Below are 14,606 nucleotides of genomic sequence, written 5' to 3'. Positions count from 1 at the left end.
TTTCGTATACAATCACAACTAACTTGTGTAATTGGTGAACATAATTCCTTCTTCTCGAGCAACTTGAGATGTAATTGGTCTAATTTATTGTCTTATCTTTGTCGAAATCTCTTTTGAGAAGTCAGTTTCAGCATAATTCCTTGGTTGAATGGATGGAGAAAGTTAGCCATCATAGTGGACAGGTAAACCATTTTTTTGTCTTTTGATTTTGACGGATTGAAACCTCGGTGCCTGAGTGGCGAATCATTGATGAGGGTCTGAATTGTTCGAAAAGTCTGGTTTTTTATTCCAGTAAAGTCGCTGTTTGGATTATCAATTAGCACGTCTTCACTAGGATATCTCAAAATCGTATTCTCCTTACAAGCCCAACGATTTCTAAGTAACTAGAATGGTTCGCTGTACACAATTCATTGACGAAGCTTCCGTTTACTCAATAAAAGGACACTATGACTGAGATTCTAGCATAAGATATCTTGCTTTATTTTTTTCCTACCTTCGTTTTAAGTTGAGCCTAATATTTGGTTATGAGAGAGATTGATATCCATCTTAACAATTTCTTAATAAACTAGTTATAGTTTAGTGCTGCAAATGGAGGCATTCTTAATGCATACGATGCCTTTTCTTCTACTCTCAGTTCTTTCTAGTTTAGGAAGGGAGTTGAGGTAGAGTTAATAACAATTGGTTCAATAAGCTAACACATTGTGTGTTTATATTAGAGCTGGTTAGGTATATACTAAAATTTTGGTATACCGATTTTCGGTATAGTATACATTGTATATCATTTACACTCAAATTCCTGTATCAATGCGGTATACCGAATACCAAACTATTGAATTGCTAGTACTGAAACTATTCAGTATGATATAACACTGTACTAAAATTTTTAGTATATCATATTATCTATATAATTTGGTATATTTTGATACGGTACGAGTGATATATCAAAATTTTCAATTATTTTCTCCTCCCTAATTTATATTGCACTGACTAATGACAATTGTACTATTTGAGTAACATATATAAAAAAGACAAAAGAGCTACTACAATATGATTAACTATCTAAACAAGTTGTTGTTGTTACATGATATATATCAAAAAGACAAAAAGAGGTACTGCGATATGATTAACTATTTAGAGAAACTGTTGATTAATAAGACAAAACCAAAGGTTCACATCTTACATTTTTTTTTATTAAGTGATTAATTGCCCATGACCTCTGTAATCGAATGACGAGAAAATGTTGAGTAGTTTAGTTCCTTCTCCTAAGTAGAGAATTAACTGAAAAATCATTTGAGATTCCATATAGAATCAAAACATTAATGCATTTAGGCAATTGTTTCTTTCTTTTGATAAAATTTTCTAATAGTCTTTTGATCATCCTAGAACCATCATGGAGGATAAATGTCGGTTATAAAGTCTATGCTGGAGATTTTTTTAGGATCTTCATTCATTTTTGCTTTTGTTATTTTAAGCTCTCATATTAAATTGGAGATCCTTCCATCACAAATATGCTACTTCAGCATATTTCATCCTTATCTATATTTTTTGATAATTCAGCATATTTTTATGTTGATTGAAGTTTCTTTAGATTTTCTCTACACTTATCTGTCACACTCTAATCAATTCTAACTCTTCTAATTATAGAATCCATTGATTATTTATATATTCACACTCTCATTCGTTTTTCTCTCATTTCATCATCTATTATAACTACACATAATTTCTCTAATGAACCTAGTCATAAAAGGCTATTATAGCACACTTTAGATTATAAGAAGATAGGTGAACCTATCCTTTGAAAGCAACAACGAAAGTTGAAAAGATTTCAAAGACTTGTCCATAATACTCTCATCGGTATATCAGGAAATTGAAAGCAACTAGAAAAACAACCAACTAACAAAAATTCTGAAACTTCTGTTGTCGTAATTAGATATGTCTCAAAAGATGTCACAACTTGTTCTTTTGCACTAGCTGAGCAAATTAAATTGTATGTCTGGGATCTTATGAGTTCGCCTGAAGCAGCAAATCTGTTAAAGATAATTTAGTCCTAATGTACTGCCAAGTGTTTAGTGCATACCAATAACTGATTATCTGTTTTATCATGGATGCTTGTGGACTAAAACGTAGACTTCTATGATCTATAAAATATCTAGAGCTATCCACATTTCACTACTCATTGGATTTTAAACTTTTGGATTTATTTTATACATTCATGTGATGTAGTTGTTGATCCCCGGGTAGCTTCTGGAGTATGCAAACTGATCGTCGAGGCTAGTGTTCGACACTATCTCCGTAAACGATATTACTCTGCTACGGTGCTTAACGGATTGTTGCAATTCGTTCCCAAGATACAACGACGACGAACGTCTCGGAATCGTAGCACTCCGACTTCCGAGACCAGCGAACCTTTTAGTAGACTTCTTGGACTCTTGAATGCACAAGATGAGATGAATGCTTGAGGAAGAGAAGAGAGAATTGAGTGAATTTTCCATCATCTGGAGGGTTCTATTTATACTGAAAGAAGAGGTTGATTGTCCTTTGGGTGAGTGGATGTGTTCCTTGGGCTGGATCGATCTAGATCATCCATTCTGAAGGGTTGTAACCCTTCACCAAGCCCACTTCAATCTCATCCATCAGATCTGAGGAGTTGTGACCCTCAGATCCCGCCTATTGTCATCGGCCATCGGATCTGGATCTATTGATTCGATGCTTCAGATCAAGTCTCATCCCAAGCCGTCAGATCGTTACTCTTTGCGATCCAACGCTCTAGATCGCATCACAAGCAATCCATCATACTTATTTGATCAACGTTGATCAACGGTAGCCATCCATTCCCTAAGTCAACTGTCCAGTCATCTCCCTTTGCCCACGAGGATGATGTATATATGCACACGCTCATTCGTTTGGCTCTCATGTCACCATCAATTAGAGCTACACATAATGTCTCTAATGAACCTAGTCATAAAAGGCTATTATAGCACACTTTAGCTTATAAGAAGCTAGGTGAACCTATCCTTTGAAAGCAACAACAAAAGTTGAAAAGATTTTGTGTTAACTCCATTAACACATCTTCATTAATAAGTAGAGAATACACATCGAGAATTTCCGATGTGGGACTATTCTCCCATGCACTTTATTAATGAATAATAAATGTTATTTTGGGCTGACTTTAAACGTTAATTTCTCATTCACCCTTAATCGGTTTTGAGCAAATTAATAGTCTAAATCTATCTACGCGAATCGTAGATTTCAATTTTGAAGTCAATTACGACTTTCAACAATTGATGGCTTCCTTCCTCTAAATCGTTTTGGTTCATTTAAGGCCCCAATATCCAACAGTAGTTTGCTAGATTTCAGTTTTTATGTATTATTCCTTTGATATTGAAAATTTAATTTTCTCATAATTTGCCTACCATCGAGTTGACTTACTGGTTTAATAGTGTGTTCACAGTGTAGATGTGTTCAACTGCTGAACTTTGTGATGCAAATCCATCCTTCCTCGCAAAGGGGGATATTCGAGTTCTTTAATCGATATTCCATATGTACGATCAATGCCACGCATTCTCCGAACCTATAGTCACACTTAAGGTGTTCGAGGATGTTGGTGAGGGAGTTTCTCGAGTCACCGGGGGACGGCCGAGTATTGGTGGTGGATGGTGGAGGGAGCATGAGATGTGCCTTAGTCGGAGGCAACTTGGGACAATTAGCGCAGAACATGGGTTGGGCAGGCATTGTTGTGAATGGTTGCATAAGGGACATCTACGAAATCAATGGTTGTGATATCGGAGTCAGAGCTTTGGGGCCTCATCCTCTAAAATCAAACAAGAGAGGCCTGGGCGAAAAGCATGTCACTGTTAACATTGTCGGCACCATAATCCACGACGGAGAATGACTATATGCCGATAGTGATGGAATTCTAATTTCAAACAGAGTTATCTCTTTGATCTTCTCAAGAAAGTTAAGCAATTCGATGATACATTTCTGAAAATAAATCAAATAATCTCTAAGTCTGAATTATAATGCTAATTGATTTTTGTATGGCCTCTCATATAGGCAGTTGAAATCGAAAAAAAATAGTTTTCTTATATGTTTTTTTCCATCTTTTCTTTTAGCTGTTTAGTTCAATTTCAAAGAAATTTTCTTTAAATTAATCATTTTTTTATTTCCTTTTTATAAAAAAATGAAAATTGAAAACAATTTGTTATAACTATTGAGTATACTGTTGGAGACTACATGATTTCATTACTGAAAAAAATCATTTAAAATTTTTGATCATGTCATTTGCCTATGAAATTGTTAAAAATGATTTCAAAAAATATTAAAAAAACAGTGATGAATAATATTTGGGGTGAATTACATTTTACCCCCAGGTTTGGTTAAAGTATGAAACAACTCTTGTAGTTTCAAAAGTAACAAAAAAATCCTTGACTACTTAGCGTTAGTAGTCAACTGACAAAGATAAGAAAAAGACATATATACCCTTGCGTTTCAGTAGGCAAAAAAGTAAAAAATTAATTGAAGTAGTTGAAAATTAACTAAAGTAAAAAAAATTAATACAACTTGAGGGAGTCATTCCACTAATCGACTATGTAAACTCTAAACCCACAAAGCCAGAATATCTTTGATTACAAATTCCTTATCGAAATGTATCTATTGCAAAAATCCGTTCTCCTCACCTTATTCTCTAAACCACAACCAGTCATGCTCCTCGTCTTATGCTCCAAACCAGACTCCTCTTTCTTACGTTATGTTTCTTTCACTAATATACATGAAAATATTAAGAAGGATGGGTCAAAGGGTAGTATTGTCCCAGACCCAAATTCAAAGCGTAGTAAGGGTATTATTGTCCAAGAAGAAGGAATTTATCATGACGTTAGCATTTTATTGAGCATTTCCAGCGACAAAGGGTTACAATGTCATAATGTTGCCGGTCAAATCATGAGGATTGTTTCGTACTTTAGACAAACCTCAAGGAGTAAAATGTAATACGTCCTAATATTTGAGAAATAACTAGAGATGTATGTGTGCGGCCCAAATTGTGTTGGGCCATGGGCCTCAACACACTTTTCAGAGGAGGAGAGACGAAGAGGGAGAAGGGAAACATGTACATGAAACAGATGTGAAGGAGGTAGCAGAGAGTTGCATCGACGGGTTGGTGTCAGGGCCGTCTCAAGGTTCCTTGAGGCCCTAGGTAAAAAATTTAAAAATAAAGTTCTTTAATATATTTTAAAATTTTTCTTAACATTTTTCATTTAGATTTGGGACCGAAAATAATAAGTTTAAAAATATATATTTTTTTAAATTAGTTTTTAAAAAGAATTAAATATTATTTTTTAAAAAAAAACTAATTTTTGATATAAAATTTAGTTTTATGGTGAGTATTTTGATAATAATTTTATTAAATTATTTAATCAGAATGTAAATAAGATTTTATTAATTTTAATTTTTAAAATTTTATTTTTGCTAAAGCATTTTACTTTGTATTTTATGAATAAAAAAATCTCTAATTCATATTATTATCAAGGAAGGAAAAGAAAGAGCGATAAGGAAATATTATCAGTAAGGGAAGAGAAATATTAAGAAGAAAGGAATTCATCAGATTTTATTAGAATAGTATTTCTAATTGTAAAATAAGATGGGAATCAGAGTAATAATAAAAAAAAAAGAAAAAAATATGTCAACTTAAAAATGAATTATATTTAAGGCAGAATAGAATAGTGTAAGATATAAATAGATAGTGGAATTGATAATAATTAATTGATAAGGTGTTATTAATGAATTAGTAAGACATTTATAATTAATTAATAATAATACTGTCAATTTAATTTTTTAATGATTTCAATTAATCAATGGGACCTAGGCATAGGCTGGCCTATGACGTGAGCCGGGTCTGGTTGGTGTCGGCGTACGGCCGGAGGTTCTACGCCACTAAACCGGACTTCGCCGCACGCCGGATCGAGGCGATCGGCTTCCAGGTCGGGCGCCAGCTCATCGAGAGGTTTCCCTTGAATCTTTCTATTGTTTGGGCTGATCGTGTGAGGTTTAGTGGGCAGGAGCCGTCGTTTCTGGTCGATAACTGCGAATGCCGAAGGTATAGAAATTCCATCAAGAAGATAATGGGATAAACATGGTCACTGATATTGCTATTGAACTGTGATTTCTTCTCTTATTTGTAGAATAACACTGTTATGCTCCTTCAAGAGCTGTCAAAGGAATAGAACTTAAATACTTTTACTTAGGCCAACCTTATAACTCTTATCGTGATTAACAAAGTGAATGAAAACGTAAACAATTTGATAACTGCCAGTGTGGATCAGTACATGGAGAACCTCTCCGATAAACTTTGTTTACATGGTTAACCATGGGAGTTGGGTTCGTATGTTTGGGTTTGATCATGTTGCCAAATTACTTGCATCTATTTTGGTTAATTGCTGCTTGAAGTGAACCATTTACCAAATGGATGTACTCCAAACAAACATGTCTGGTGCCTCATATGCAAATTGTTATTAGCACAACATGATTTGAAATCTTGTACCGTGCTGAATAACACAGTTGGCTCAAATAATTTATCTAGTGTTTTTGTGTCAATCACATGGATGATTATTGTGACATATTAACATTCAACATCTTTGACATGTTACAAATGCATCAAGATGAATTGAAATGACATTTATTATTATTTTTAGCTTGTGTCTCTACACTACAATATCAAAATTATACATTCCAAACGGGGCACGGAGTTTGAACTTACACATAGAGTTGTCATCTCTTCTTATTTTTCATTTCCTTTTTACTTCCCCTCCTATACATTAAAACATTGTGGTACCAAAATAGTATTGTTCCGATCAAAATTTAAAACTTTGATACTACTTGAGATTTTGAGCCTTGATTAGCAAAAAACTAATTTGGCGAGTATGATCTTTGGTTGGATCACGGTGGCAACAAAGATTGCTAGGTTGGTTGTCAAAAAGAAAAATCAAGAAGTAGATCTTTGTTTAATGGAGAGTAAAGTTATCATCCGACTTAGATTTATAACATATTAACATTCTATCACTTGGCACCAAACCAAATAGTCATGAGATAATCAGTTTAAAACCTCAAGAGGATCTCACACTTCTGGACTGGAGGATAATCCCCTTATTGTGCTTCATTGCCTAGATCCAGCCAAGCCTTAGTATTTAGGTAATTAATTAATTATTATTATTATTATTATTTTGTATCTTCAAGGTGGATCCGGGCAAATGTTTTGGTAAATCATATTCCAATTTGCATTTGGTATATCTAGAAGCCACCTCAGTTGCCATCCTGTGATAGAGAAGTTACATTGGGAAGAGCAATCTGTATAGAGTAGTTCTACACTGTAAACCCACATCAAGTGATGCACTCCTTTATCACGTCGCAGATTTCCAAGGCAGCTGCTCCTTGGAGTGCAGTTGTATCTGCATGCTAAAATTTTTAGCTGGATGATTCTTATGAAGTAGACTACTAATCAGATCTGAGCTTCTACTGGTGAATATTGCAAACAACTCATTTTATATTATATTTAGCCAGATAAAGGAAATAAGTGAAAATTTTCTTTAAATAAAACTCACCCACACCAATCGGGACCACAACTATTGCAATTTTCTTGATTCTCAAATCTCAATCCCTCAAATTCCTGAGAAAAAAGAACAATTTACAAACTGTAGGTTCTTATGCTCATTTTTTTATGCATGGTGTAGTACCATTACTTGGGTCAGAATTTTGCTTCAGAGAGCATTTCTCATATGCTAGATAAGATATACCAGACATCAAAGGTTGCAGAAAAGAATTGATTGTGGAACTTATATATCTAAATTCTTTTGCTAAAAGATTCCATAATTTTATGCCCCTCAAAACATAAGTATGCCATTGTTTTTGAGATCATAAAAGTAAAATTATTTTACAATTGCTGGATTAATTTTACTTCTCACTTGTATCTGAGCAGATATACAATTGAACATCCTCGATTTAGTGATCATCTAGAAGCTATCAAGTATGCAAAGATTTGGTTAGAGCTGTTCAAGAAGCAGATTGATAACTTGAAGACCAATCACAGGGTAATATGCTTAAGAAGAATTACAATAACATTTGAGAAGTTTTTTTTTATATATATAAAAGAGTACAAACTACTTTCACTATGTTTCAGGGCACCTTTGTTCTGCGAGACAACAAGTTCTGTTGGTTTACTCTTGTATCTATTGATCCTTCATCGGAAGATGATGAAGCATCTCAGGGCTCTTCATCTGAAGCTGCAAACATGCTTCTACATTTCCCATGTGGAATTATAAGGGGAGCCTTGTCAAATGTGGGAATTTCTTGTGCTGTTTCTGCTGATGCATCAAATCTCCCTTCATGTATGCCAAGCATAATTGTGAATGCACTGAAGTTTTTCATCTAAAATTGCATTCTCACATGAAATTGGAAATGTTCCTCATGCAAATAAACATAAAGCAATTCATTTAGACATAAAGTTCATCCAACCAGTTCTGGTTTAAATTTCAATCTCATTCATTTCTACCAGATTTATAATGTTATTTTGTCTATTTCTGCCTTTAAATTTCTAACACATCTGGCCTATTTCCATGTTATTTGAGCTTATAAAAGCTCTCCATCTGATCGTTATATTAATTCATTCAATCAATAGTACAAAAGTTTCTACTAGATATTTCTCTTTTATCCTGTAACATTGCATAAAAGTCTAGAGAACTCATCAAAGGACATTGGATGTTACCATGCCGTTTTGATTCTCAAGGAGTTGCTTGTTGCATTTTTTATATGAAAGAAATTCAAGTTCAGAAAAGCTCCCTTATTATCTATTTCTTGCAACTACATTGCTACTGTCTGAGAACATATTTGCTTATTTTCTTAATAAATTTTATCTGAAACTGCTGAGGTGATCACATTTCTGAGCATCTCTAATCGCAGAAACTGTCTTCAACATATCTGGGCAAGGCTATTTATGTTTAATTCATGGACAAATACGGTTGCATATTCACTATATTTTTTAAGACTGATAAAAAGCAAGGGCCTTTTAATTCTGTATAAACTAAAAACTAAGTGCTGTGATCATATCTATGGAAGCAGGTTCATTGGAGGTTATCATGAAGGCTTTTGGATCATAACATCCATTTTCTTTCAGAATGATTGGTGAAGCTTGCGAGTTTTTAGATGGGCAAGCATCACGAGATCGAAAGAAAGGGTAAGCTTCCCAATCAATTTCAGATAAGCCAGATGAGCATTTTTCCTCTTCGAAACAAAGGTATATATATTTTATTTTGTTTGTTTGGTTTTTATAACACAAGATGCTGACTTCCTTTAGGCACAGAATAATATGCATCTACATTTGTGTCTTAGAACGCATTAGATCAATTCTGCACATGCAAATTCTTTCTGAGATAGAAACAGGTGGTGCAATAATTGAGGCATTATGATTGCAATTGATGCCATCAGTCCTATTTCATCTCTTAACATTCTCATGTCAGCCATCAAAAGCTTTAGAAGAAATCAGTGTTAGTGAAACATGCACATGTTTTTACCCTAAAAAAAACTATAGAGATAGATGGAAGGACCACCTAAATGACAGGGAGACAGTCTCCATCAATGAAAATAATGATGACAATATAGTTATTTATTTGGATGAATAAACAAGATGGAGGAGATTGATCATGAAGGAATTGGTTTATCACAAACTTTGGTTCACTTTCAAGGAATCATCATTGTATGCATGCTCCACTCAACAAACCTACCGCTAGGGGTGTCAAAAATGAACCCGATCCGATGACCCAACCCGAGTCGACCCGAAAAAAATCAGATTTAAAAAAAAAAAAACTCAACCCGACCTAACCCGATCCGATCCACCCGAATTGACACCCCTACTTACCGTAGAGACACCAAGTGAACCTCGCATCATTTGCTCTTTAATTTTCATTCCCTAGCGAAAGTTGTTTTGTGGCTAGCATTTATTCACTGCCCTAATTGTATGCATGACCTCTTTGGATCGACATATGTGATTGATTCAATAGTGTACAATTCAAAAATGCCAAGGTGTGAAAAATGTGATCAAATATTAGCTTACTTTCCTTCTAATGTTTCAAAAAGACTACTTTTATGCTCCCCCAAATGTGATAAGAGTAACAATAAGAGAATCAAGTTTAAATTTCGAATCAGTCGAGTACATATGATTAATTTTACAATATAATAAGTAGGGAATTATTCAAGAAAATATTATTATAAATTACTTTGTGGTAAAATTTTAAACATGTATATATAATGTGAAAGTTTGATACATTTAGAATTGGAATTTTTTAATTTTTAAAATATCATGAAATTGCAAATTAGAGACAGAAAGGAGGCTTGTGTTTAAAAAAGTCATTAATAGAGTGAGATTTGTTTTTTTTTTTTAATTATTTTTGGGAGTGAGATTTGGTAAAAATAATTGTTGGGTATCTAAGGATGATGAATTTAATTCTATGAAAATTTCTCAATCTACTATAAGATTAAATTGAAGTGCTTATAGTATTAATCGAGGCGGTTGCCGGAGGCCGTCGACAATGGACTGGGATAATGTGTGAGGGATAGAGTAATTCGGGAGCAGGGGATTTGAACTCCTTATAATAGAGAGTTTATCAATTTGACGTTAGCGTTTTTAGGTTGACTGTCTATTAATAAAAATTTATTTGTTAAAATTGAAATTTGATTCTAATATATTTGGGAAATGAAAAGGTGCCAGATTTGATAATTTCCAATTATAAAGGGTGTGCATTGGTAAAGCGCTTTATTATTTTTTTTATCGCATGTTTTTTTTTTCAGATAAAATGAAATAAAATGGATTTAGTTATGCTTCGTCCCGTATAAAACAGGCGGTGGTGGAACGATCGATGCTTCGATGCCACGGTGTTTCGCTCGCTCGCCATTTCATCTGAATCTCCTCTCCGCATTTCTAAGCCTGCGAGCGCAAGGGGAGGTCGGTAAGACGGTAACGATCTTCCACATTCTTCAATGGCGGCGCAGGGATTGGGCGTAGAAGGATTCTCAGGGGCTCGTCTTCCTCCTGTTTCCCCTCGTTCGACTGTTTCTCCGGTCGCAGATATGGAAATAGGTACCAGCTTTGTAATCATCTCTAGTTGTCCTGAAAACGATTTATCCAGTTTAGGTCATGAAGTGTTCTTCTCTGTCCATTTTCTACTCCTTGTGGATGGCGACTAGAATCAGGATGTACCTAGTTTTGTGCATTCTGAGAATTTACTGGATCGGTTACTGAAGTCCATTTGGCTAACTAAGCTCTCGATTTGAGGCATTTCCTTCATGTTCTGTCATGTTAAGTGACTTGGAATTTGATAGTTTGCTATCCCTCCTCTAACTATATTGGAAAATTGATTCATACTTGGGTAGCCACTCTCATTTGGATCACTTTCTCTCTTCGATATCTGATTTGATTTTGTTCTTTGTCGACTAAGTCTAGATTTTGAACTAACAGATCAGTTATACATAATGTCTGTGTTCTTTCTGTAGAAAAAATTCCAAACTTTTATCAACTTATCAGTCTTCTGACTGAGTAGGATTACTAAGAGATGGATACAACTGAGAATGATCATTTCAGTTTGGAGGAGACTTCTTGTCGCTTGAACCACCAGATTTCTGGTGTTCCTGCAGGTTGGTCATTTAGAGGACTAACAGTTAGCTAGAGAATCAAACTATTACATTGTTATAGGACAAAAATTCTATTGAATTTATTTCCACGCCCTTCAATTCCAGTGATTGATTCCTTCTTTCCCATGTCTAACATTGAGAATTACTTCTCAAGCACCACAAATTATCTCAACTCTACAACTATAGTAGCACCAATTATAGTTTGTCTAGTGTCCTCCAGAGAGTTTCTGTTGACAATTGTCTCAAAAGTTGTTGCTCCATATCTCTCTCTGTTCTCTGCTGATTCAGACATCTGATGAAGTATTATTTTTTCTTCAGCAGGCGGAGGCATTTTTGATGCCTTTGGACCATGCCATCCTGTGGCTCTTCAAACCAACATATCGAAGGAATTTACAAGAACTAGGTTTCAGAAACTCACAATGAATATGAATAAATCCAAAGATATTGCGTCTTATCTCCAACAAGAACTGACAAGGAGTGATCATTCTAAAACCGTCTTCTATGAATGTAACCAAGAACCAAGCACCAATTTAACTGATGCTTCAAGGGATTCATGTCCAGTTGATCTTGGTGCAAAGAAATGGAAAAGGAGTCATCAGGTAAGTTTGAATATTTTGCTTGAGATTTTGTCCCCCTTCTTCCTGAAGTCCTTGTGTAGTTCTATTCTACAATGCATGTGTCTCTGACTTTGAAGTATTTTTTCCATTTAAAATAAGGAAATGGGTAGCCAAGTAAAACAAAGACCGCAATCTTCATCAACAAACACAAGTGACAATTTTGAACCTAAACAAAATGTTGAGCCAAGCAACTTGGTGACGGATTGTATGCTTGTAAAAGATTGCTCAAAGATCCCAAAGGAGGATCACTTTTTTGTTAGAGTTCGTCATGGACAAATAACTAATAGCCATAGCATAGCAGAAAGAGTAAGTTTTCCATAACTCATGCAGTCAGTGTTATAGTGGATGTTTGATACTAAATTAGTTGGGTTTTGTTATTGCAGTTAAGAAGAGATAGAATTAGTGAAAGAATGAAATTTCTTCAAGCCCTTGTACCTGGCTGCAGTAATGTATGTTTAAAAAAAATACAGTTTGGTGTTAACACTGACATGCCTTGCATATTAAATAAATTCCTCGAACTGTAAAATAAATAAATTCCTCGAACTGTAAAATAGGTCACAGGGAAAACACACGTGCTAGATGAGATCATAAACTATGTTCAGTCACTTCAACAGCAAATTGAGGTACTTATTCTCAAACTATCGTTTTTCTTAAAACGCTGAGGGTTATGATTTTGTGTGTGTTTTGTGTAGTTTCTGTCAATGAAACTTGCAGCTGTCTGCACTCAAAACGACTTTAGTACGGAAGGGCTTCCATCTAGTAATGTAATGCACATTTCTCCCAAGTACTTACTCAAAAATCAATTAACAAATATTTTGGGGTGATAGCCCAAAATCACATTAATTTCTCAAAATTAGTCAAATTTGAATCTTCATGTTACCATTAGTGTAATCATCATACCTATAATTGGTGTTTGTCTATGCATGTGACAGCAGCTTCATTTTTGGGATGGAACTTCATCATCCACTGGATTGGCACAGCAGATGGTTCATCCTCATATTTACACCTCCAAAGGATTTGATTCCAATTGGGATCTGTACCATGGTAATCCTTTGCGTGTATCTGTTTCTTCATTGATTAAAAATTGATTTGGATAAATATCTTGATTGATGAATTCTCATTTTTCCTCCATGGATGGACACTAGGAACTGTAGGATTCCCTTGGCATATACTAATCTAAAATTTGCCTTCGTATCATATTTATGTAAATCTAAATATGATAGTTTAACATACATAGGGCAGTAGTTCTTGCTTAAATTGGAGCACCTAATGACAGGATGAAACTAGGTCTAGTATTTACATGTCACTCTAGAAGTGTGCATTCCTTCGGAGATTATCCCATTGTTCATACAGTTTTTCAAAGTTTAAAATGCTACACTTTGAATCCCTCTCTTTGTGATGGCAAGCCGCATCTCACGGTACCTTAATGAATTATTACAAACCAGTAAGCTCCAACTATTTTCATTTTTTATGATATTGCAGATGCACAACTAGTAGAACGACGAGCTGAAGATTATTCTGAAAATTACAAGTGGTACTAAAGCTCAAGAAAGTGCCAAGTTTGAAGATTATTCTGAAAATTACAAGTGGTACTAAAGCTCAAGAAAGTGCCAAGTTTGAAATGATTGATTATGAAGAATAACTACTTTGCTCATTTGGAGCTAACACCCTGCATTTGGCTGTGGCTTGTTTAGCCTGATAATAGCTTTTGATTTTTGTGAATTGATGTAAAATTTATTCTAATAGTTTCTAAAGTTCGTGAAGGGGAGTCTTGGCGTAACGGTAAAGTTATTTTGTAATCAAAAGGTCATGGGTTTAAATCTTGAAAACAATCTCTTGTAAAAAATAATGTAAGGTTACATATAATGGATCCTTTTCATATAGCGGGAGCTTCGTGCAGAACCTGTCTGAACTTTGAAGATTCCTATAGCAACAACAAAGCAGTTTGCCATGCTGATTATACTCTACTATGTAACGGTCCATTATCGGTTATCCTAAGCTATTATTTTACTAACAAATAGTTCATCTTTGGAATGAAGTTTTGTTGTTATCCCAAAAAGCTCTCTTTATGTTTAGTAGTTAAGTCTAGAGGTTTTCAGCATAATGAAATTTTCAATATTGACCATAAATAAAATGAAGCAGATACTTCTTTATGTAACTGCAGTTTAGTAGTTAAGTCTAGAGGTTTTCAGCATAATGAAATTTTCAATATTGACCATAAATAAAATGAAGCAGATACTTCTTTATGTAACTGCATTAAAATAGAGTTATCCTGAGCTTAAAATAATAAGTAGAAGTTCATTAATAATAAACTTGTGG

The 14,606-nt window shown here is 34.5% G+C and overlaps 2 protein-coding genes and 1 pseudogene across 5 annotated transcripts; all 3 read left to right on the top strand.

Annotated features, from left to right (window-relative positions):
• Positions 1-152: 152 nt before the first annotated feature.
• Positions 153-3,985, top strand: LOC121995473 (annotated as a pseudogene).
• Positions 3,986-5,849: 1,864 nt separating this feature from the next.
• Positions 5,850-8,419, top strand: LOC121995472 (trafficking protein particle complex subunit 6b-like). Its single transcript, XM_042549204.1, has 3 exons — positions 5,850-6,091; positions 7,967-8,078; positions 8,168-8,419. Exons 1-3 carry the CDS (start codon positions 5,850-5,852, stop codon positions 8,417-8,419), a joined length of 606 nt encoding a protein of 201 aa, XP_042405138.1.
• Positions 5,907-14,155, top strand: LOC121998640 (transcription factor bHLH49-like). 4 transcript variants are annotated; one of them, XM_042553629.1, is made up of 12 exons: positions 5,907-6,091; positions 7,967-8,078; positions 8,168-8,375; positions 9,106-9,280; positions 10,881-11,119; positions 11,989-12,269; positions 12,387-12,593; positions 12,671-12,736; positions 12,842-12,910; positions 12,980-13,051; positions 13,220-13,331; positions 13,770-14,140. In XM_042553629.1, exons 5-12 carry the CDS (start codon positions 11,020-11,022, stop codon positions 13,826-13,828), a joined length of 966 nt encoding a protein of 321 aa, XP_042409563.1. In that variant the 5' UTR covers positions 5,907-6,091; positions 7,967-8,078; positions 8,168-8,375; positions 9,106-9,280; positions 10,881-11,019; the 3' UTR covers positions 13,829-14,140. The 4 variants fall into 4 exon arrangements, with proteins under 4 accessions (XP_042409563.1, XP_042409565.1, XP_042409562.1 ...); XM_042553631.1 differs by lacking the exons at positions 5,907-6,091; positions 7,967-8,078; positions 8,168-8,375 and having other exon boundaries at positions 8,869-9,280; positions 11,992-12,269; positions 13,770-14,155; XM_042553628.1 differs by lacking the exons at positions 5,907-6,091; positions 7,967-8,078; positions 8,168-8,375 and having other exon boundaries at positions 8,874-9,280.
• Positions 14,156-14,606: the final 451 nt, after the last annotated feature.

This window comes from Zingiber officinale, chromosome 6A, assembly GCF_018446385.1.
Source record: "Zingiber officinale cultivar Zhangliang chromosome 6A, Zo_v1.1, whole genome shotgun sequence".
Classification (NCBI taxonomy): Eukaryota; Viridiplantae; Streptophyta; class Magnoliopsida; order Zingiberales; family Zingiberaceae; genus Zingiber; species Zingiber officinale.
This window is presented reverse-complemented; position numbering and strand designations above follow the sequence as displayed.